Genomic DNA, 26,026 nt, shown 5'->3' with positions numbered 1-26,026 from the left:
ATATTTCAGGGACTAGTGAAGCTGGGCTTATTATTACTCCTTGGAGAAATGAACAAAAGAAAATAGGAGCATGGGTAGGCCACCTGATCCCTCAGGCCAGGCCTGCCCTGCCATTTGATGTGATCATGGCAGATTTGTCCCAGACCTCAACTCCTCTGTGCCAGTTTCCCATAGCCTTGCACTCCCAACCATTCAAAAATGTATGTACCTCCTCCTTAAATGCCTCCAATGATCTAGTGTCTACAACCCTCTGGAGTAGAGAATTCCAGAGATTCACCACCCTCTGTGAGAAGATTGAGATTTGAAAGGTGTTCAAAAGTTCAAATATCTTTGACAGAGAAAGTAAAAACTGCATCCATTGGCAGAAAAAAATCAGTAATTGAAGGTCACAGATTTAACTGGGAAAAATAAAATTTTTCTGAAGTCAATTTTATAGTTTTATTTTAACTGAATATCAGCCAATTTCTATGTTGTCTTAAGCATTTGGAAAGATTGCATTTGGGTGGTTTGGTCAAATTGACTTGTCTGCACTTATCCTCGCTTTCTGTCTTTCGGGACCACTCTCTTGACTCCCTGATCTGCCCAGTCCTTCCCATCCTCCCCTTCCCCTGCAATCATAGCAGGTGTAACACCTGTCCCCACACCTCTTCCCTCACCACCAACCAGGAACTTAAACAGCCATTCCACGTGAGGCAGAGGTTCACGCTGCACCTCTTTCCAAACCTGATCTTCTGCATTCGGGTGCTCGCTATTGTTGTGAAATAGATTCGAGGTCTCGAAGGACAAGGACTCTGAACACAGTCCTTAGAGATAATGATTTATTTACAAAGGTAACGGGAGCAACACACATGTGCACCGGTGATAGCGAGTGTGAGAAAAATCACAACAAGCGTAAAATACATGCACACACAACGAACTGGGTACAGACAATCAAGGAAAAGCAATATGATACCGCCACCCCTTGACTCAGTGCAGGCACAGCTCTACGCTACCGGGAGTACTAACTAGGATGCTCCTAACCCTATTGAAGTGCACACCTTACCAACGAGCTCCCCAGCGCCGTTCCATGGTTCCTTAGCCTGGGACGAAGCAGGGCGAATCCCTCGGAGCAATCAGAGAGAATGAACCAGGCACATGTGGCACTCTTTATAGTGCTGGAGGGCTGGGGGGTCCAGCCCAGGTAGTTCAAAAAGGCCAATGGCCCGGTGCCAGCGAGGACTAATCGATCACAAAAGGCCAATGGCCCGAGGCCAAGTACAAAGGTGCTTAAAGGGACCAATAGTCAGGTGTGCACTGATGGGTGGGGTGGAGCCAAACCTTGATTGACAGTGGTGTGTCTTTTGACCAGGTAATGGGCAGTGCTGTCATGTGACAGCCACGACCCTCCACAATACAACTATGTGGCCTCTTCTACACGGACAAAACCAAGCATTGACTGGATGATTGTTTTGCAGAACACCTGTGCTCTGTCTGTAACAGCAATCTCCAGTTTCTGGTTGCATGTCGTTTTAACTCTCCCTCCCATTCCCATACTGACCAGCCTTCTCCATTGCGGTGGAGAGGCCAAACGTAACTTGGAAGAACATCTCATGTTCCACTTGGGTTAGCTTACAACCAATGGCATGAACATGGAATTTTCCAATTTCAGCTAACCCACGTTCTTCCAAACACACTCACCTTTTCACCTGGGTTTCTCCTCCCTTTGTTCGTTTCTCCCATCTGCCCCTTATCCAACCCCCTCAACTGTTTCCACTCATCACCTACCAGCCTCTGTCCCACCTCTCCCTCTTACTGCTATATACTAGCAATCTTTCCTCTTTCCCCCATGGTTCTGATGCAGGGTCTCAACCTGAAACATTGAAATACATCTTTTACCTCCACAGATGCTGCTTGACTTGCTGAGTGCCTCCAGTGTTCTTTTTTTTTGTTCCAGATTTGAGCATATGCAGTCTCCTTGTCTTCATTTCTGCACTGATACAGTGATCTTCCTGTACATACACTGACCCTGTTCCATGAATAAGCATTACCATGATGAATATAATTATCCAAATCCAGTTGTTCTTTTAGTTTTTGAAGTGTTTTGTCTGATGTTTCAAAACTTGAGTTTCTGCAGTTGTGTGACTTTTTAAAACTGATAACTTTTGGAATATTGACTTTCAAGACCTGGATCTATTCCAGTAGTTCTGGCATGTTGGGTGCCTTATAGCAGAGGCTGACCCAATATGCACTGAGTGCCTCCTGGTGGCATCCCAGAAACTTTATCATTTAAAATTTACTGTGATATTGTGAAAGTCAACTGCCTAATTCAGAGTGCTTTTTTCAATCACCTCCTTGCCTATTGAAACCTGTAACTCTTCATATCCATAACAGGTGATCACTTTTTAACTTGGTTTTCCAAAAGAAGATCAAACATCTTTTATAAGATTGACATAATTTTCTCCTTTTTGGAATCTGTTTTCCCCAGAACAAAAAAAATTGAATTCTTCTATCCATTTCTATTTTTGCCAGAACTACAAAAGCCAAATTGCACTAATTAATGTTGCCGAGCTGCAAAGTTTTCTTCGATTCAAGATTTGCACTAAAACAAATACCTGTACATTTCCACCCCCCTTCAAAGATTATTACAATAACAAGTTTTCTTGACGTTCATGTTGTGTTGTGCACATAAAATGATGTATTTGACTGAAACCATTTAAAATATGCAGTTGATGGTATGCTGTGTTGTTCCTCCTGCCTGATTAATTATGAAAATATGTGACTACATATGGAAGGAAAATCTTTACAAACTTCAAAATGTGCTTATCTCTGGATAATTTTTTAAACTGTATCAATATTTTACTAGGAGGATTATTAGTTCAAAGCAAATCATTTCTCCTGTATTAAATGGTAATAGAGTTTGAAAAATGAATTTCATCCATTTCACTATTTAATTCTATTTAAATTCTATTAGTATATAATTACATTCTATTCATATATAATTGTTCATATTGAATTGTGGACACTTCAAAGCATTCACGGCACAGATAACATTTCACAATTAAAATTTCCCTTTGTTTCATTTTGATAGGAACCTGTCTGCTATTCAAGACCGAGAAATCTGTTGCTATTCCATCTCCTGCAAGGAAAAGGATAACATAGGTAATTACTTGTGAGCAAATTAGAGAATTTATAGATGGTCATCTCTTGTGCATCAGAGAACTTGGGATAGGCAGGTCATGTGAAAAATAAAGATTTGGGTCGAATCCTTTGATCTGCCTCCCTATTCTCTATTCAGTGGTACAGGACAGCTGGAGTCTAGATTTGCAATTCAATCAGGCTGTGGCTGCATTTTGTAAAAGGATTTTTTTTCCTTTCTGTTTTCATTTGCCAATGGTTTTGGACCTGTGCCCTCAGAGCAAATTTGCTAAAAAATAAGGCATGATAATGTCAGATGAAATGTGAGAGGAAGAAAAATATCATGTACACCATTTTACAAGCTGTAGTTTTCTTCACAGGATAAAAATTGAAAATCCATAAAAGTTGTTTGTAAAGTTTTAAAAGAAAATCTCAGAGTAAGCCTCTTGTATCAATTGTATTTCTATCTCAAACAGCTTTAGTACAGTTACTGAATCTGTGAGGTGCCTCTTTTTTTAATAATCTGCTACTACAAGATGCATGACATAAGTAATCAACAATTACCTATGCATAATTAAATTGAATATACCCTTTTTGTCCTGTTCTGTGAACATAATTCATATATTTCATTTTTAATGGAGATTTAGAGTATCAAATAGGTAAATTGCTGGAGATACTCAGCAGGTCAGGCAACACTTGTGAAGAAAGAAACACAGTTAACTGAAGGTTCATGACTTTTTAATCAGAAGTCAATGTTAAATCTGTTTCTGACATTACAGATTCTGCCTGACCTGCCGAGTTTTTCCAGAATTTTCTGATCTCATTTTTCCAGCACTTGCATATTTTGCTTTCACGAAATACTAATACGGTTCTGCACAACAACTGTAAACATTTTGTAACAGATTTTGTAAATTCAAGGGGTGTAATTGGTTTACAAAGTCTGTAGTTTTGCTTGTTTCTAGCTTTTGTTCAATTGTGGCATCAAATAGTTGGAAGCCAGTCAAATTGCAAATCTCATTGGAGCCATTCTGGCAAATAATAGGGCTAAAAGTGAACTGGGAAACAACAGGATGCAAGTACATGAAGAGCAGAGACTGAGAAATGATGGACAAGTGAGATGTAAACCTGGAAAAAATACAAGAAATGGGTTCAATTTGATTTAAAGTGCAATAGAACAATCGGATGGAGTTAGACTACAGATTGGGATGCGGAATGAGCAGTAGTAGTGTGTCAGTCCATTTGGAAAGACCACAGTCATGAAGTAATAAAATGAAACAAAAGATATCAGTGGATTTTGACCAATCTTGCTGCAATGGGCAAGGACATCGAGGAGATTTCAATTCTGAATTAGGATGCTGATGCATAATACATTGCAAGGTAGCAACTTGTTTCAGGACCATAGAGGATGCATGGGTCACAGATGGACCTTTGTTAGGCAGGATTGATAATTTTTAAATGGGGGGGTGGGGTGGGCAGGGAGGCAAGGGCTTATAGATTGCAGATGCTGGAGACCAAGGGTACCAGTAAATTTAGGAAATGGGTCTTGCTGCATGAGAGTCCAGCAAAACTTGAGAGAGAAGGAAATAAGAAGATGCTACCTCCAATATTTGTCATTATCCTTTGAGTGTAGTAGAAAGAAACATTTTCTCTGTGAGATCAGTGATGGTCTCTTTTGGATTCTTATAGATGCATCCATGGGGAAACTATGTAGTTATTTCTGTTTTGATACACTAGTCTCTTTGTCAAAACTTTGCTCAGTTTAGATGTGTTGCAACCCATTAGTTTGTTCATGATTGTTTAAGGAACTTTCTGCTATTTACATCAATATATAGTTTGTTGTCTGTATTATGGCTCTAATGTTGGAAAAAATTATAGGAACTGCTGAATTTTTACCATTTGAATAGTGGATATAAAATTGGAACATCTACTTGTTTTGGAGGTTTAGTTTAAGCACAAACAGATTTGTAATGTTGTAGAAGACTGATGCCCAGCAATTTCTTTCTGACACAGAGCGTGGACTTTGGTGCTGGGAGAGTCTAGTATTTCTAACATCTTCATAAAGATCCCCTAAAGTGTTTCAGTGCTGTTATGAAGTGCAAGTACTGTTTACTATGGAAATGTTGCTGCATTTTGCACAAAGCAAGATCCTTCGAACAGGAATGAGATGATGACTGGCTGTTTATTTGGTTTGGTGGTTGACTGAATAATATTGGCCAGAATAATGAAGTTGCTGCTCTTCCAAGTAATACCACAGGATCCTTTATGTCATCTAAATTGATGAACAAAACATATTAGCCATTTTAATATTTCATCCAAGGCCTTGACAATGCAGAACTCCTGTGTGTCACATTAAAATTCACCCTAAGTTATTTGTTTTGTTCTTGGGATGGGAGTTGATCTTGCTGTCTTCTACCTCCTGGTGGAAGTGCACTCGACTAACGTGTACTGATAGGACGGCACACACTGTCATTTATCGTCCATTCCTCAGTATAGATCACCTTTAGCTACAGACTGATTTCTGAGTTTGGCATCACTACTATATCTCATCATATAGACAACATGAGGTTCTATGAACATGTAAGTGGGGTGATGATAAAGGAAGTTTTAGCTTTCACATTTCTGGCAGTTTTTCCAGTTTTTAATAAGATTCCCAGGATAAGTCCAATATGATTAATGAAATTAAGTCCAGAATCTTGTAAATCAAGCATTTGCCATCTTAATGGTACAGTGAAGGATGACACCATTATTGTTAGTTTTTCTTGAATGTGACCATAATGATCATTGCTGAAAATAATGAACCATTTATTTTCCCATTACGCATTCTCTTGATCTCTTTTCAGCTTTGTTTGTCTTGCAGACAAATTAAGTTCTGTTTAGGGAACGTTCTGGTCAACGGTGAGAGACACAAAGGTTGCTAATGAATATGAAAAACAGTATCAAGATCATTATTACATTGCTGCTAGTGGGGTAGATGCATAGCCCTAAGCTTCATTTTTAAAAGAGGTTATGCTGGGCAGAATTGCATTTTCCCCTTTCCATCGGTTTTATTACTTGTACAGTGTTCTTTAAAGGCTGGATGCTGAAGAGGTGCAGGAGTGGGCTACCCAGACCCTCGAATCTGCTCTGCCATTCAATAAGATCATTGGTTGCTCTGTCTGTAACCTCACCTTCACATTCCCGTCTGCCCCTGGTAACATTTCATTCTCTTATCAAGAATCCAGCCGCCACCACCTTAATACTGTTCAAAAACTGTGCAATTTGTTCACATGATCAAGGATATTAGATACAAGCACCTTTTATGTTATCATAGCACTAAATGTTTTTGACAATTACATTTTTTTTTATTTCGCTTGAAACTTTTTTGCCTCTGATTTTTGTTTCCATTTTGGCTCTTCATGGCTGTAATTTTATGGTGTACTAAAATATAGGGATTCTATGAAACTCCTCTTTGTTGCAATGTTAAGGATATGCAATGCAAAGTAGCGAATCCACTAATTGGGAGCTAGAGTTCAATTATTCAATGACGCCTGAAAGCACATACCACCAGGCCTCAAAGGCAGCTTCTATCCCACACTTACAAGGCTCTTAAATGGTCCCCTAGTATGATAAGATAGCTTCTTGACCTCACAATCTACCTCGTTGTGGCCTTATATCTTATTGTCTGCCTGCACTGCACTTTCTCTGTAACTGTAGCACTTCATTCTACAGTCTGTTATTGTTTTCCCTTGTATTACCTCAATGCAGTATTGTAATGAAATGATCTGCATGGATGGCATGCAAAGCAAAGTTTTTCACTGTACCTTGGTACATGTGATAATAATTTACCATTCCAATTATTCTCCTACTTTTTCTGTAAGTCTAACTACTTGTGAAGATGAAAGGTGTTTTTTATGCTCTAATGTAGTTTTGCTCTCTGGGCTCGTAACTTCTTTATTTCACTTTGATCAACAAACTATGAATTTCAAGCTTCCAGATATTGATGACTTTTTTAAAGCTAGCCTGATGCACAATAAAAGGCATATTTCACTGTAATGCTACTAAACTGGTAGAATAAAGTAGTCCAAGAAGCGATGCTTGAGCAAAATATAAAGCCCCTTTTATCTTGCTGAACTGTAATCTAAACTGAACTTGCTGAATTTTAATACAGTATTTAAGTTGGAAGGCTGTAGTGATGTATTCATTAACTGATGGTTCTTTTCAGACTTACTTTATCATTTCAACTCTGGATGTAGTGTATTGGGGTTAAGTTTACTTTCGTGAAGCTTATTGGCCACTTGATTATTATTTTTTTTATAAAAAAGAAAAAGTAATGAGAGTGATAAGTATTTGAATATTATTATACCCCAGAGGATATTGTTCCTAAATGTATGTTTATACATCTGGCTATATTATACGCACTGATTAATAGATTGAATTCTAGTTCATCTTTTGAGAATTGGGAATGTGGCAATGTCTGTTGGAAGATGCTGCACAGAGTTAGTAAAATCATAATTTGCAAATGATCTTTAAATGCAGGAAACAGTTCATGCCCAAGATCAAGTTTAATTAATGCACCTTAACCATAATTAGTCTGGAATGCGATTAGTGATAAATAAAAGTAGTGATGCTTTATTCAAATATCCATGGTGTGGAATTTTATGCTGCTTGCACTTCTAATTTTTTCAAATTAATTTCAGATATAACACTACAGTGGCTCATCCAACACTCAAAGACCAAACGCAGCTGAGGACAAGGATGTTGATTTCTTACTTGTACCCAAGACCTGCCCATATTTAACATCGACCTCCTTCCCTAAGAAATGGTTTAGAAAGGTGTCCAACAACAGAGGTCAAATTAATGTTTTTATCATGACAGAGTGTACAATATTATTTTGCACTTTTTTTATGTTTTTATATAATTAAGCTGAGTTACTAAATTTGACCTTGTGAACTTAATACTTTACCCACTGTCAATATGAATGGGGTTTTGTTATATATAAATGGGACTTCTTTATTTTTAATATGCATGCTTACAAAGTCCCAATGTAGATGAAATTCCTTCTCCCAGAATGCCATAATTGAAACATATTTACATTTCATTGCATCAACTAAGCATGCTCAGGGGATTTGTGCAGTGGCCCAGTTATAACATTCGAGTAAACCTCTTTTTCATTACTCCACCTAATGAACTTAGTCTTTGTTTGTACCTCAAAAATAATTTGGGGTAGGTGGAGCTGCTTGTTACAGTGGATAAAATTTATATAGAATATAAAATCAGTGCAGGTCATCTATAGTGAAGCCATATCTTTAATTATAAAACAATATAAAAGGAACCTATTCATTGAATGTCTGTTACCGGCAAATGATGGAGTGTGATGTGGTCATTGTTGTAATCTGGCATACAAATTACGAAGGTGAAAGCTTTACTGATTCACTCCAACAAATTGTTCAACACTTCTCCAATAATCTAGTTATTAGAATTGGAGAAACCATATATCAGTCAGTGGTATTTAGTATGCACTCAACAAAGAGTTGATGTAAATCAGCCGTTTACAAGATCAACATATCTAATGAGAAGATACTTTATAAAAAAAAATAACATAACCTTAAATTCAGGTATGCATGATTGATTTAATCCTTCAATTGTATCTTAAGCCTTGAGGTTGCAGGTCATTTTTTGGTTACTAGCAGTAGGCTAAGTACTAAGTATTTCTGCCACTGGTTGTTTTCACCTCCCCACATTGGGTTCTACTGACTCTATCAGAATTGAATATTTGGAGGAGAGTACCACAGGTAGCCATGTTCTGACATTCGTTCACCTCTTGCAACCAAAAAAATTTTCTTCACAATTTACTTTCTGTTACACTAGCCTGCTATGCAGTTGTTTAAGCCTATTCCAGCAATGACACAGATTGACCACACTGAAAAGTTATAGAATTTGGGATCTTTGTTATTAGTCTCATAAAATGGGCATCATTGCCACATACACACTATCACTAATTCAGCGAAGAGGTTTAATTTGGCTTTTATGGATACATACAATAAATAGTGGTCATGCTTAATAGCTTAAATCTGAGATGAAAATTTGATTCTTTTATGCACATTTTTTTAAAGAAACTCCATTAAAGCGTAGAAAACTACTCAGGATGAGGAATGAGACAAGCTACTACCATTCACATTTAATTTTTCATTTTTGCCTGCGAATGTCCTTAAGTATTTAAACTGCTGCTCTTTTAATAGCACATCCCTGTTGTTGCACATTGAAGTATTTTTACTTTTGACAGGTAACGTAACAAGTGATCAGCTTTTGTTTTTGTTGTCACTTGCCTTTTAATAAGTTTACAATCTGTTTTCAATTGCAGTTTTGTACATATAAATTTAAGCCAAATTGTTGGAATTTTTAAAACATACAAATTTGTGATAAATATCGTACAAGATAGTAATTTGCTTAAATACAGGTACTCGGGCATAAAAGCTAATAATTAGCAGTGTTTGCTATTGTGTAAGGAGAATGAAGGACTAATAGCTTGTGTGTTTTTCTTCAACTATAACTGGTTTTAAGTGAATCCTTTATCCTCCAATTCTAAGAAACAAATAAAGTTAATGCATACTGTGTGATAACAGCTTGTTGACTTGTACAGTCAGCTTGTCAGATATTTGTCCTGCGGGTGATTAATGTACTGTTGCTTTGTCATTTGATGAAGCTAGCGCCGTAATAAATACATCCACACATTCTGTTGTCTTTTTGTCATTTTGAACAAATAATTATTTTTTTATTTCTTTGGGGTTTTGGGTCAGAGTGACTTTAGTTTTATTAAAAGATGCTAATCCAAATTTAGGCACTTCAGATGCATTAAGTTTGACTCAAGATTGATCTCAAACTTTCTCCATTTATTTTTTGCTGATTGTAACCTTTTTCCATCCTACATAATGCAACTGGATGTTCTTACCTTTGACAATAATAGAACCCATGTCATCAGTGGACTATATCAGGAATCAGTTCATATTACCTTTTTATCCCAGTTGTAGATTTCATTTCATGGGATAGCTATTTAAATGTTTAATTTGAAGTCTCTCTTAAATTTGAAAAGAAATGGTGGTTTTAATTTGGATGCTGATATTGGATATGGGAGGAGGGGATTTAAAATATTTAAAGGTTTCTGTATATATTTCAGATGGTTAAGAAATTCACCTTGTAAGATGAGATAATGCCAGAGTACAGTAAAACTCCAATAAACTGGCACCCTTGGTGGTGGTACCAGATTAGCAAACTTTTCAGACGATTGGAGATTACTCCTATTAATACCCCAACACACTTTAAATTAACCTTTTTTATATAATGTTACACTGCAGTGCAACAAATTTTCCTGTGAACTAGGGTGAGTTTAAAGAGAGATGGAAAATATGACCTTAGTTTGTTTAAAGTGAGTGTTGGAAACAAGGACCTGATGAGGCAGATGCAGAACAGCTGGGCTTTCCGAAGAATCAGGAACTGAATCGTTGGAGCTTTGCAGTACATACTAAAAAACCAACTTCTGAATAGATCAGGAATTTGGAAGTTATTGTATTATGGGGTTGCATCTTAATAGAAAATAAAATGTCTTGAAGGTCAGTGTTGGGGGGGGGGGGTGGGGTGGGGTGGGTGGCTTTATTGTTTGAAATTTGTGAAAAAACTGTCAGTTGTCAATACAAAACAAATGGAGATGGAATGGAATAATATCAAATGCATTAGCCTGGAAATGGCACCATAAAACTATGAGAACCAGAACAGCAATTGATCAAAGTGTAAAGCAGAAGAAAACATGGGATAAAACTGCAGTGCAGGAAATGCTCAGTAGGTCAGGCAGAGAGACATGAAGGCTGATTCATTTGTGGTTTTCTAAAGGGAATTAGATCAATGTTTTAAAGAAGAAGATACGGAATAACAGAAATAATTTTCATTCAGAGAGCTGGCATGAAATTGAAGGGCTGAATTGCAGGCTGTGCTGTACCATTTTGTTTTAATTTGATGTTTTTATTTTCAGATTTTCTAGTAATGCAAACAAATGGTCTTGCAGTATATATAGTACATGTAAAACAGCAAGGCATTTGGGGTACTGTAGGAATGACTGGCGCTGAGTGGAAATTAAGAGAATGTTGGAAAGGTGACCAAAATGGTGGTGAATAACTGGTTTTGAGGAGGCTTTTAGATTTGGGAGTAGTTGGGGGAGGCAGGGAGGGTTGCTGGGGATTGGAAGAAGTACAGCGAGACAGTAAAATAAAGGAGTTCAGGGCTACAATTTTTCAAGGTTCTGCCACAGGTGAAGTGCACAGCTAAGCAGAATCAGATGAACCACCTGGGAATTGAGGCTGGAAAATATTGTAAAGAAAGAATGAACAGAAGATGCGGGGGATTTGTATTGATGAAGATGCCTGAACTGGTGCTTTAAGGTTTTTTCTCCCCCTCCAACTTAGCCACGGAACTAAGAAATAATTAGTTGGTTTGAAATTAATAGTTGCAGTTATATGTGGTATAGTAGCAAGGAGTCAACTAATATGGAGTGTTAAAATTGAATGAAATCTTAACGTTCAATCTTCTTTGTAATAAAGTTTGATCATGTTAGATGAAATGCAATGAAGTTTGATCACGCCATAAGAGGTGAATAATATGGCACAGTCATAGGCATACAGCACGGAAACAGGCCCTTTGGCTCAACTGGTCCACGCTGACCAAGATGCCTATCCAAGCTAGAATTCATGTTGACTTGTGTCTCAAGAACCCCCAAAGACATTTTCAGCAGCCACATCATGCCTAGTCTCATAGCATAGCTTAGGCCAATGCAACCTTTTGGGCAAATTGAATTGAACAAAGTGAAATAATACAGAAGAGAACATGGGATATCAGGTCAGGCAACATTTGTGGAGAGATGTGATAGAAGCCAATTAATTTATAGTTTTCAAAAGGAAATTAGCTCCAATTTTTAAAAAAAAAATTCTCATTGATAGTGGAAAGGACAGTGAAAAGCCACATGTTGCCTACTCTTGCAAAAAGCTGGCATGGACTCAGTGGACTAACAAAACCAATGGTTATTATCAATATTTAGAAATGTTTTAACATCAAGCATTTAGTAAAGTTCATTTTATTTTAGTTTCAAATGATGCAAAAAGAAAAATGAAGGAAAGTGAAAGATTAAGTTAATGACTCAAAACATACAATTTGTGCATAGACAGTTTTACTGACCTTGTTTATCCAGTCGATTTAGGGGTGCCAAGGGGAAGAAGGGAGAGAGGGGTGCAGAAAGGCAAAATTCTGATCTGTGGCCACAGCTGAGGGGTCAGGAACTTGGATACATGCATGGCTGAAGTCTGGGGTGGGAATAGGGCTGGATTTGTGGATATGCCGGGAAACTCATGTAATTGTGACCATTTTGCAAGCAAGGAGACAACTACAGATGGCTCCTCCTGCTGTCCGTCACAGTGAAAGTCATCTCCAGAGTCCTCAGCTGTGATCTCCCAGCAGTAAAAGAGCTGCTTCCTACATTCCAGTGTGGATTCTGACCATCTGGAGCCCCAAGCAACATAAATTTCAGTGCACAACAATTACAAGAGAAATGCAAAAGCAGAACCAATCACTGTACACAATCTATTTCACTAAAACCTTTGAATCTATCATTCAGAAGGGACGGTGGATCATGTTCCAACTTGGCTACTTACGGAAAATTCATCTCCATCTTTCGTTTGATTTGTGATGGCACGTAAGCCATGATCCTATCCAATTGGTTGTCCACAACTCGCCTCAATGAGGATAAGGTTGCATTATTGCTCCACACTTCTTTCAATCTTTCTCGCCATTTTGCTGCACCTTGCCTCCAACAAACTTCCCGTGGAAGTAGAGCTAATATTAAAGACAAATGGGAAGCTATTCACCCTGTGGTGACTACATTTCTCGAACCAAGGTCATTGGAAAGCGATAGTTGAGCTGTAGAATACAGATAACATTTGTGGGCTTGAAAGCTGAGCATGAGAGGATGGGTGTTAGACTAAAAATCTGCAAAACAAAAGTTGTTAATCTGCCCCAGCTGTGTAATGTTGCCCTCTGTCAATAAAGGTTCATGAAGACATCCTGCAAAATATGAAATATTTCGCATGTCTCAGGAACCACTTCTCAGTGAAAATTCATACAAAATAGCAGTTTGTTTCTGAGGTCAATATCGATAGGATTGTTCGATGCAAACTGAATTATGGTTATATCAAGTCTGTTGCAGCTAAGCTTACAAAATGCTAAGCATAATCATTTAAGGATGTCTCCCCATATAAAAAATGATACTGAAAGATTTGAGTGTATGCATAAATTAACAAAAACTAGAAATTTTAAACATTCAGGAAAAAGTTAAAAAAAACTGCTACAATGACTTTAAGACAAGCTGTGGCAATCTTGTTTTATGTCAAGTGCTAAAAATGCTACTGACAAGTATGTAAGTTTCTTTTAGACTTCAATGTTGCATAGCACTTGCACTGAAAGACACCAATGATTATTTTCTTCTTTTTATTTCATTTTCTTTGTTATTTGGCTCACTGTTTTCCGCAGGAACTTGCTGCATGTCCATGTTCAGATAGTACTCAACAGATTTCTAAAAATTACAAAATAAGCCATTTTAAGCTGCTCACGGATTGCTCTTGACCTTGTCACTAACAAATGTTTTCAAGCATGTTGGCCAGTAGATTCATTAATTTGGACTGCTGCTTTCATTTTTTTTTTCTTTTTTATGTCCTTGAACATTGTGTCTATTGTTCCCTTTTGGTACCCAGAACAAAGGAGTCTTATGCTGCTTTGATGTAGGTAACCATTGATTGCCGGCAAATAAGTCTGCACTCTGAGAAAATTATATTTTTAATTCAAAGAATTAGCAAATGTGGAATATATTTATTTAGCTATTTTGTAACACATTAAGCCCCACTCCTGAGATTGTCAATTCAAAATTACATACCTTGAATTTTAAGAAATAATTCATTGGAAATACATAATCCTGATTTTTTTTTAATGGAAATGAGATGGTGACAGGTCGGGAATTATTCGGGCCTTCCTAACCAACCTGTCTATCATAGCTTTTGATAGGAAACATGGTAGCAGCACTGCACCTGAAACAGGGGAGATCCTACCTTTGTTAATAGGGCCAAGTCGCTGAAGCCATTTTGGGATTAATTTCAGGTGGAATCTGTGCCCATGGCAACTATTAAGTGCTGAGCCAGTGAATTTTAAAATGACTGTTGCAGTCTGATCCAAAAAATCTCCAACTTCTCTGGACCAAAAGGAGTATAGATTTTCCACAGAGTGTTACAAAATTCTTCACAGCCCACTGCCAGTCCCTTCCTTTTCATTTATGGGCCCACTTTTGCTTTTGTTTCTGCAGAGAGCTATCAGCATTCCTGTCCCCCCTTGAGCAGTGAACTGCCTGTCAGCATTCATTAAATGCTGGCAAATGGCCTTAAGAATCTTTGTGAAGCTCAAATATGAAAAAGAAAGTTCAGACCTCATTAATGCCATTGGGTTGGCATGGTGATCGTTCCACCCACCTCTTCTCACAGTCTACTCAAAATACCAAAACGTCCTTTTTCATTTATGTTGTTAGAAAAGCAGATTTGCCAGTTTTGAATGTTCTTAAATTAGTTCTTTAATCTTTCTGATTCCTTCCATTCAGTGGCAGGTACACGGTGCAGTGGAGGGAGAATGATCCCCCCCTCCCATAAATAATTAAACATGAAACAGATATGTGCACTCTGTGTGTGGGTGTGCTTGTGTGCGTTGTATCTGCTTAAACTGCTCCCTCCAAAAGTTGCCAAATGTAAATTCCAGTTTACATTAAGTAGCAATGATTAGAAGCTAATTAGCACTCGGAACAGTCAAAGGTCAGTTGTTATCACGTGGAATTGTGATAGGTTCCTTTCAAAAGAGCCAGCTCTGACTCAGTGGGCTGTGTGGCCTCCTGGGCTGTACTAGTCTACAACTATCTGAAATATAATTGGTTCCTTGGTTACATCATTTTAATGATTTTATCCTACATAAAAGGCAATTATTTTTGATTACTTTTTAAAATTAATTGAAATCAAAATTAACTGTTCTTTAGTCTCATTCAAGCAATGCAGCAATTAATGTGGAGCATTTGAAGGCAAAGAAATATATAATAACAGAATGCCATGACCAGGAGAAATTAGTATCTTCAATTTTAAAAGATTTTAAAATGGAGAAGCTGAGAGGCTGCTAATGTAAAGAGCAAAGCACAAGAGGAATTATGACAGTATAGAACAAATATAACTACATACTAAAATTGAACAGTTTAGGTCATGGGGTCTTAAACTTCTCTGTGTCAGAAACCAAATCAGTTGCTTGCTTCCCTCTCAAGATTAATCTCATGTTGATGATAACAGGTTAAAGATAAAAGATAACCTTTTCCTACTTTTCTTTAGAAGTTTCAATGATTTAAATAAATGATCACATTTGTGCAATTGATGCTGTTTGTCATTTATTCTCCTTTCATGACTTTAACGGTGCATTTTCTCATCTGCACTCTGCGGCATTGATACAAACGATATTCATCCACTCAATTCCTAATTGCTGTTAGAATTTAATTTAACGTGTGAGAATTCTATCTGAGTGAAAACCTGCAAACATTATGAGTTGGCAGGAACAGAACTGGGAAATACTAGATTATAAATGTGGATAAAAACAAAATTTAAATCAAGGAAACTGTGTTATCAGTGCAGCAGTAATGGTGTCCCTGCATATAGACACATTTAGAGCATATCTACACTCTATTCTTCATACCCTCCCGTATAACACCTTTCCTCCTCCTCCCCCCTCTGTTTCCCACTCCATTTGGTCCCCTTCCCTTCTCCAATTCCCTCCCCTGTCCCATTTCTCCCCCTGACTTGTTCTCCTTTCAACTCTCCAGCCACTTTGTCCTTTCTGGCGTGAGGCTCCGCTCTGACTGTTAATCGCCTTCCCATCACACCCCTACCCAGACCCACCAGCTGTGCTACACAAAGGCTGTGGCAAAAGGTAGAAACATTCCTCCCTGCCACGTCTGCCAAGTGTGCTGTGAGCAAGTGATAGAAACAGAATCCTTTAGTGCAGGTTTATTGATCACAAACCATAATTTGAGAATTATTAGATTATGGCAATCACCTGGGATTAAAAAAATAATAGAAAAAAAGCAAAATATATACCAGTACTTTCAAAAAATAAAGAACCGAAAATATAAAATTGGTTTAAAATATAATCTCAAGATTTAGTAAAAAAAATTATTAAAATAGAGGAATATTAGAATGAATAAAAATTTCAAAATTGGATATTAAACATGTCACTTTTTAATATTAAAATTAAGTGAGTGAAAGAATATGAAGAATTCTTTGGAGGTAATGCCCTTAGATTTGATTATTACGTTGAAAATTGTGGTATGTTCCTGGGATAAAACGTACTTGAGGTCAATAGGATTAGTAATAAAATGAATATTCATGAGCCTGTGGGAAATGATGAAATTCAGCCAAGAGCACTTGAAACAAGGTTAGAAACAGGGGCAGTTGTAGCCAATGGTTTTGGTTCCTCATTAATCACAGAAGGTATGACTAGAAAAAAAGAATTACTTGTTCCCTTTTCTTTTAAAAAAAAGAACAAAGGTTTTAAGAATGATCCTGGGAATTATAGGAGTTTGAGACTAATTCTCTTGAACAGGGAAATCATTGAGACAAATCATAAAGGAAGAAATTAAAAAGCACTTTAAAGAATTAAAAGAAATACTTTGAATCCTAAATTCTTTTATCAAAGTTGCAAATTTACTAATTCTTTAACCATAAAATTCTATTGATAAGATGAATATTGTATTTCAGTAAATGCTCTAACGTGGTTCACAAAGGTCTAGCTGTGGAGTCTCTTAATGGGAATAGAGGTGGAGGGGGTGAAGTGGGATAAGATGACAGTGATAATTGTAACTCAACTGTTCTGTAGCCCAGGGTTGAGGCTTATGATGTGCTTACGCTTATTGCATGGTAATCAAAATAAATACCTATCTTGTCTGAGAGTTTACCTGATTGCCTATCACAACACTGGTATAAGATTAAAAACAAAATAAAACAACAGATGCTGAAAATTTTAAATAAAATCAAGAAGTGCTGGTAATACGCTGCAGCTCAGGCCGTATCTGTGAGAATGGTTTTAGGCTGAAGATCCTTCATCAGAAAACCAGCCTGAAACATTAACTCTGTTTCTCTTCACACAGATGAGGCCTGATATGCTGAGTATTAACAGCATTTTCTATTTTTATATCAGTATAAAAAATAACATTATATCTGGGGAAATGGAATAAATGATCATTTTAATTATTTTTCTTCCAAGGGCTCTGCATATGTTTTGCCAGAATTAAAACAGGATATCAGGTGAGCACCACAGGCATTCCACTTCAAAATGTTTTAGGTTTGCAGATTAAGATCAAGAATATAAAATAATAATTTAATAAGAAAGTAAGATGTTCATGATTAGATTTGAAAGCTTGGAAAGTGCTGTCAACTTAAACCTTATTGCTGGTAATGAATTACCACAGCAATGTCCATAGATGGCTCTCATGTAACTCTCAGTGAATTCTGACATCAAAATTGCTGCAGGACATTTCAGATTTTCTCATCTGGACTGTATAGCAATGATATGAGATATTAATCCACTTAGGTCCTAAGAAGATAAAATTAAACTAAGGTTTTGATGTAAGTTTTTTCCACACATAAGCCATGAAAAAAAATTGGTCTTGGAGACGATTTGACTTCTCTAATCTGTGCCTTAAAACATTTAATTTTGTGTTAGTTATAACCAAATGACCAAAAATTCATCAGGGAGTACATCATTCATCAAGGTCAATGATTTCTTCACTTTTGCAACAGAGCAACAAACTGTTTCCTCTTGTGTGCATTGTGAAGTTTGACAGCTTGATTTGGCATGGCACTGCTCCATGGTGGTTGTTTTTTCTTTGCAAATGTATAACACAGGACCTATCAGTCTTTCTACATAATTTCTTTACAGAAGGCATACAGGATTTTACTGTCAACCTGCAGGGGTTCTGAAGGCTCTATACTAGTGAGTTCATAGTGCAATGGGTAACTGGTACTGGCTGCTTTAGAGGATGTTCTCTTATGAGTGGGTAGCCTAACGTGCGCTTGAGATGTTTCACAAACTGAAAATAGCAACATTGCAAATTAGTAAGAAAAATCTTCACTAACCCTCTGTTAGCACATAATTAAAATGATCACAAAGGTGGACGTGACCTCTAGAGTGAGATCAATGATTGAGTTGAATGACAAAATCACATCATAAAAATGTGGAATATTATTGCAGCAATTTTAGCCTTTAAAGTTTGCTGCCTTTCTGTTTTTGACAAGTAGCAAAGTGTTGCCAGTTGTGCTAAACTGTTGTCTTGACGGAAACCTGTTTAGGTGCATTCTACTGAGCGTACGCTATCCTAACAATGTAGAACCACAATGGGGAATATTTAAGTGGTGGAAAAATATATTCTGGAAAAAGGAGAAAAAACAAACAAAACACCCATTATACTCCATAGATGAAGAGAAATGTAAGCGTATGGAAAGAGCTATACATTAAATACAAATAGCAATGGAATGCATGGTCAGTGATTAGAAGCCAAAAAAATTATTTCACAGCACTGCATTAATTATCAAGGAACAGATAATAGTAAAATATTTCAAAAGGTATATCAATCAAAAGGGAAGGTTAGAATGAAAATGGGGCATGGATAGACATAACAATAATACATGTAATAACAGGGATATGGTAGAAATATTAAACTATGGTTCCCCTTTGCATATATGTAGCACCTATCAATACATTCTAAAGCAATTAAAAATCAACCTGAACTGTAGTTATTGCTGCAATGTAGAAACTGCAGCAGTTCACTCAAAGTAGTGCCCTGAGATCTTAACCACCTGAGAAAATGAGTATAGGGCCTCAGTTTAAGCACTCAACCAAAAGGCAGCACCTTCAAAACTATAGAAGTCCTTCAGGAGTGCACTGGCATGGCAAGCTGGATTTTTGTGTTTAACTCTCTGAAGAAGCACACAACCTTCTGACTCAGACACTAGCGGTTGAGCCACACCAGCATGTGAGAGGTGGTAACACCACAGAGTTAATTTTACTGTTACTGTCATGCAAGACATTAATGGTTTCCATAGAAGGGAAGGCAGATCTTGTCAAAATATAAGTAAATCCTTATTTTTTTTTCCAAATCTGAATCACAACTGCATCCATGTTTAGAATTCTCTTTTTTTTGTTTATTTCACTTTCTCCAAACCAGCTGATTAAACCATTAATATTTAAAGATGGTTAGATCTCTCACAACCCACTATGCAAGCTGTTGCTAAGTGGATGAGACCTCTTAATTCTAAGAGTGAATAGTTAAAAGATCATGAAGTGCTTTATTTTTTCTTTCTTTTATAATTAAATTACCATTGTACAATTACGGGCCATTGAAAAGACTAAGTGAATTTGTTTTGAATGTCAAGAGAAACCCTGCATTAATTCTGTCTGTTGATTATCAGCAGCTTCACACGTACTTTATAAAGAGATTTTTTTAAATCTTAAGGTTTACAATTTTTATATATTCCTTCTGTTATTGATTTGAATACATTTGCTTTATAAACTAAATTGTTCCTTCAGCTTTGTAAAAAAATGTTTTACACAGTGTAGATTTAGTAAGAGCATGAAAGTGCACAGAAGTGAAAAACCAGATAGTGACCTGTTTTGGCAAGAAATCAACCTTTTAAGTGCTGAACTCCCTACATATTCACATAGGTAGAGAAGTGGGATATTCAGATCCCACAGCCTGCTCATGCACTCAGTTACTTCATTGCTGATCTAAACCCCAATTCAAAATACTTAAATGCAACATCTAAAAACTTATATTTGAGAGTCAATGTAGCAATTCTATCTCCATCACTTAATTTTCCTTCAGATCAAAGAATGTAACCAAGCAAGTTTGAGCCCATTTTGCAGGATGATTCAATGATCAGGTACAGAACACAGAAGCTGCAAGTTATCAGCAGTAGCTAAACATTAGCAGCCATCATCCTATACAAAAAGGTGATCATAATAATTATCAAGAAATTTAAGGTTCAGATACTTGAGCTGTTGACCTCTATTTTAGATTAAAGTTTCAAACTACCACTTTTTACAATGATGTTACAGCTGCAGTAGGTTTTTACCATTCTGTGAAACTGTGACAAAATACTTTAGTAGTTGTTCTTTGGTAACATTGGTAACATTGGTTTATTATTGTCACGTGTACTATGATATGATGAAAAGCTTCTGTTTACATGCCATCCAAGTAGATCATGCCATATATAAATTCAGCAAGGTAGGAAAAAGAAAACAGAATGCAGAATACATAATACAGTGCAGCAGCTACAGAGAAATATTATACTTCCTTTCACTTCATTTTGGGACCTAAATCTGGGACCAAAAAAATACTGAATTGTATGGGAAGCTCATGGAACCAAATCGTGCTGGCTGTGACCAACAGTTTCCAAGAAAGCTGCCACGGTTCAAGGACTCCCAAGCAGGTAAGTCCCTGCCTTATACAGTCCTGCTCTACTTTCAGAACTTACTGAGTGACAGATGCTCTGCTGTATCTGCCACTTTCCTCCTTCAGCCAGATTGGGTTAGGATCATAAACACCATTTATTTCAATGACAATTTTCATTTTGTGGAATGTGGAATGTAAGTCTTTCTTTTATTAGTTTTACTTCAATATATTTTTTTAATTTGTACATGTTTCAATGTGTTTTAATGAACTATCTTTTTCATTATTTATATATTTTTTAATTATTAGATCTTACAGTTTGTAAAGATCTCTGAATATCAGAGACATTTAAAACACATTAAAGAAAAGGGACAGAGCAAAGGACAGAGCAGGGATCAAACCTTTGTCAATCAAAGATCCGCTCTTAGCTCTGCTTCTTGCCAAGGCCTGTCAGGATGGTCTGGCAGGTAATAATGGATGGGAGTCCTCGGCAGTACGTTGCCTGAGACCCACTCAGTGCAGAGGCCTTGCTATGTCCTGCTGGCTACTTCTACGATGGCACTCCAGATCAACTGAGGTAACTGCAGGCAGGAGCAGGGAGAGCTGTTCAGGTAAAGAATCAGATCCATCACCATAGTTACTAACGAAATGACTGAAAACTTATCAACCACACATCACCAGCACTGTCACACTTACAAGAGCATACTGTGATCAGGCAAAGTCAGGATGGCTTTATAGAGGGAAATCATGTTTGACAAATCCAATGGCGTTCTTTGAAGATATAACTGGTAGGATGGATAAGGTGGAGCCAGACAATGTAACAAATCTGGATTTTCAAAAGGCATTGGATAAATATTCTTCCATGAAGTAAGTGTTCACAGGATTGTTGGTAATCTATTCAAATACTTAAAACATTGTTTAAAAGATAGAGAGCAGAGAGTAGGAATAAAATCTCATTATCAAATTGACATACTGTTACTAGTGAGATCAGTACTGGAACTTCAGCTAGTCACTATTTATAATAATGATATGGATGAAGAGACAGGATGCAATGTTTCCATGTCTGTTAATAGCACAAGACCAAGTTGGAAAGTGAGTGTAGTTCAAGGATTCTGCAAAGGAATATAGGTTAAGCAGGTGAACAAGAAGGTGGCAAATACAACATAATGTAGGTAAATGTGAGGTTAAGTGGATAGGAAGAGCCAAAAGGCGGGATCTTTCTACTGTCAAATGTTGACATGCTGAGGGTGTAGAAGGGAAACAAGTACACCTGTAACAAGCAAATATGAAGGCAGGCATTGTGTTAATCTTTATTTCAAGGGAGTTACATTTGCAAGAATAGGGAAGCCTGTGATTAAACAGTGTTTGGTGAGACTAAATATGAATTCTCTGTGCAGTTTTGTTTTCCATATCTAGGGAAGGATACTTGGCTTAGAGTCATTGCAACATAGACTCTCACTTCATTGATTCCAGAATTATGGGGGTTTTTATACCAAAAGTGTTGGATATAACCGGCCTACATTCACCAGTACTTAGAAGAATGAGAGGTGAGCTCACTGAGACAAGATTCTGAAATGAATCAACAGATCTAGGTTAGGAGTTGTTGTCTCATGCAGGAAGGTCTAGAACTAGATAAGATATCTTTATTGGCCACATGTACATCAAAACACCAAAACACACAGTGAAATGCATCTTTTTGCGTAGAGTTCTGGGGGCAGCCAGCAAGTGTCGCCACTCTTCCAACGCCAACATAGCATGCCCACAACTCCTAACCTGTACGTCTTTGGAATGTGGGAGGAAACCTGAGAACCTGGAGGAAACCCACACAGACACGGGGAGGACGTACAAACTCCTTACAGACAGCAGCGGGAATTGAACCTGGGTCACTGGCACTGTAATAGCATTATGCTAATAAGGGATAGGCCATTTGGGACCTAGGCAGGGTAACATTTATTTCCAGATAGTGTTGTAAATCTTTAGAATCCTTTACATCGGAGGATGTGGATACTAAATAAATGACAATATACTCTTAGATGCTTAAAGTATAATTCGATGGGATTCAGTAGGATTGTAGTTGTTACTGGACTAGTATCCCAATGCCTGCACAATTTGAAACCCACAATGGGGTAATTTAAACAGTGAAATCTAGAATGAAAAGCTGGTGTCAGTAATGGTGGTCTGAAACTTCCAGACTATCTTGAACTCCCATATGATTCACTAATCACAAATTATGCATTTTTTCAGAGGCAACATTCATATTGCATTTCCAAAAACTTGTACTATTCACAATGTAACCTACCTCATCTGATTGATTATTCTGTTATCTGTCTGCTTCAGCTGATTTCCATCAAGGCTTTAAATTTATTTTGAAGAGAGCCCAGTGCTGTGTTTCTTCCATTAGCTATTTAGTGGTCCAGAGAAATAAAGGCATTGTTTAGTACAGTGCTAACCCATATAGATTAGATATCCCGTATTTTGTCCATTAGTTGCTATTAATCAAGACACAAGTTTTGACCTCATAGGTGGCCACATTATGTCTGGGTTTGAGTTTCTCATTCTGTATGCCATTTAATGACCCTTTCTGGTAAGTGGCAATGAGCGATATCAGGATTAGACCTGTCGGATTGCATAATTACAGAGTTTGCTAATAACCATCTAAGTTAACACGTGAAAAAATTCCTACTGCGTGAGAAATTAGGACAACAGTTGACACCTTTGGGACTATAATCCAGCTAGTTGGTGCTTTGAGGAAATTACATTTTACTTTTTCCAAGCATCTGATTTCACAACAGCTTTATTTTGAACTTGGACATAATTGCTAATTGATCAAATATGAAAAGACAGTGACAATCCCTTTAATATAGTTATTAAGAGATAAAAGAGAATTTTTTTACATGGATCACATCTCACTTAGAAACGTGAAGGAATGTGCTAAAGCTCTGAAATGCATATGTCTTCTGCAAGAAGGTCATTTGGTGCTGTTGCTCCTGGTAACCACCAGCAACATAGCAAATCTTGCTTGAGCTCATGCAACATTTTAAAATATTTATTGTTTCATGTGTAGCTTCTTTCTTTCCAGCAGCTAAAGATTTCTTTCTGGTGAATTTGCTTTTCATATTTCTACTTCCTCAAGATCTAAATAGAGCAGAAATTGATGGAAAATGTAGTTCCTGTGTTTGTTCTGTTTACTGCAAACTGTACAATTCCCTTTCAAAGATGTTTGCATACTTCAGCAAATTAAGCTGAACTCCTTGACTATATTCTTGGCTGCTAAACAATTTGTAGCGCTCAGAATTGATAGTTTGACTTTCTTAGCTCCACTCAGCTGAACTTTGAATAAGACAAACATTGTCCAACACTGGCAAAAGTATAGGGGAGCGGACTACATTCTACTTCCTTGAGTTGGATCTTGAGCCAAGAATGATGATACTCTCTTAATACATTCTTATCACATGTACATGTTGTGTTCAGAACAATCATTTATTGATAAAGGATTTCAATGTGTCCTTCACAGACAGTTGTATATATAATGTACTTTATTCATAGATTGGTTGCACCAGTATGATTTTTTCTTTGAATCTTATAAATAGAGCTTTGTTTTGAAGACCAGCAATTATCAAAATGTCTTCTAAAATTAACAAATTCTATTTTACATTGAGATAAATATTGCTCAATTTAGTATGATAGCCAAATGCTTCACTTTATTTTGGAATAAAAATCAGATTTGTTGGTTTTTGAGGCAATCCCCAGTAACTATTGTCATGTTGGTTGTCTTCTTACCATTTAACGAGGTCTTTGGTTGATCTATAGAAAATCTGCTGAGTTTAACACAGGAATCATTACATTAAATATCACTGTTTCAGACTCCTCCTGTGGAGCTTTTAACTTTGATCCTGCAGAGCACTTAAAAAAAATTCTGTGCAATGTAAGTTGCATGGCGTAAAACAACTTACTGGGGTGGTAAGCACTAACGCCAAAAACAGTGATGGGAATTGTAACAATATTATTGTGAAATCTTTTTATAAAGATTTTAAAATAGTTTTTGATCACAGAAACAAATGAATGTAATGTGTTATTTCTACTGTTGAAAGCAACAATGCTGTAAATGAGTTCTGAATGTAGAAAAGAATATTTTAGTAGAGAATGAATGTCATTTTATCAATATGGCATTAAAGATGTTTACTTACAGACAGACATCTCCTAGTATGGTTAAATGAAAATGCTCCCTTCTATCAGCCTACTTACCACCTGAAACTAAAAACATAGGAGGTTCATTTCTAAGTTTTCACTTTCACTATTCTGAATTAGTCAATAGGGGGCACACAAAAACAAGCCAGATTCAACCCTCATTAACATTTTCCTTTTAAGATTAGTGTGCATCTGATCCCCTTTCAACATCTCCCAGGGAGGCTTGATTGAGATTCAAGTATATTCTGAATCCTGCTAATAGTTCACATGTGATACAATTAATTGGTGTCCACTCCATGTAGCGTGGTATTAGAGTCATAGAGTACTACAGCACAGTAAAAGGCCTTTTGGCCCAACTCATCCATGCCAACCAAGATGCCCATCTAATCCCATTTAAAAGCATTTGGCTCATATCCTTTTAAACCTTTCCTATCTATCCTAAAAAAATGCAAGTTGTATTGTGTTTATGCTTCTCACTCCATTTCATTATGAGCAATGTTAATGCCAATCACAAGAAGATTTATCGAATCATTTTCTCCTCCTGATGTCTTGAATAATACATGTTCATTTTTTTCATAATTTATGTTGTTTTCAACGATTGTTTAGTGGCATTAAAGCTAGTCTAGACAATCAGAGAACTCCATTTCCTTTCATGTATCAATCATTTTTTTAAAATCTATTAATGCTTTGGTGGCCAATGGAGGCTTGTCATTAGCTGTCAGAAAAAAAAAGATGTAACTGGTTTGTACCATGTAAAATTAAAACAACTGGTGTGGATTAGCTAACCCACTTGGCTGGTGATATTCAACAATGAAGCAGCCTGGTTTTTTGGCAGAGTATTTGTTTAACATCGATCTCGCTCCAGTTGTTCCATTGACTGATTCATTATTGCCGTTGGTAGGAGAAAGCTGCCAGGTTCAATAGAACACTATCAGAGATTGAATATCTACCAGAACTATCATTAAGCTTTCAACCTATTGTGTTACATTCACCATACTTCAGTCAGCTGACTTGTACTTGCGTCTGGGTACTTTAAAGATTTGTGGCATAAACTATTGAAAAGTTTTGACGTTCTCTTTAGCAGTTTGTCTGATTCTCCTTTGAGGACAATATTGCATCAATTATGTACAAAGGAGGCCAGAATTCTCTGAGAGAAATCTAGTTAAATACAATTGTCAATGTGGGGAAAATATC

General features: G+C 36.9%; 1 protein-coding gene across 1 annotated transcript in view; it reads left to right on the top strand.

The window, feature by feature from the left end:
• The window catches only part of LOC127580860 (ADP-ribosylation factor-like protein 8A), a 54,305-nt gene extending 44,481 nt beyond the window's left edge, over positions 1-9,824 (top strand). Inside the window, exons 6-7 of the mRNA XM_052034815.1 lie at positions 3,068-3,138; positions 7,791-9,824. Of these exons, the coding sequence (XP_051890775.1) occupies positions 3,068-3,138; positions 7,791-7,840 (121 nt within the window). The 3' untranslated portion in view covers positions 7,841-9,824. The remainder of the gene's footprint in view (positions 1-3,067; positions 3,139-7,790) is intronic.
• The last annotated feature ends 16,202 nt before the right edge of the window (positions 9,825-26,026 follow it).

This window comes from Pristis pectinata, chromosome 20 (genome assembly GCF_009764475.1).
Source record: "Pristis pectinata isolate sPriPec2 chromosome 20, sPriPec2.1.pri, whole genome shotgun sequence".
NCBI classification, from domain to species: domain Eukaryota; kingdom Metazoa; phylum Chordata; class Chondrichthyes; order Rhinopristiformes; family Pristidae; genus Pristis; species Pristis pectinata.
The sequence above is the reverse complement of the archived record's forward strand: the minus strand, read 5'-3'. Positions and strand labels throughout refer to the sequence as shown.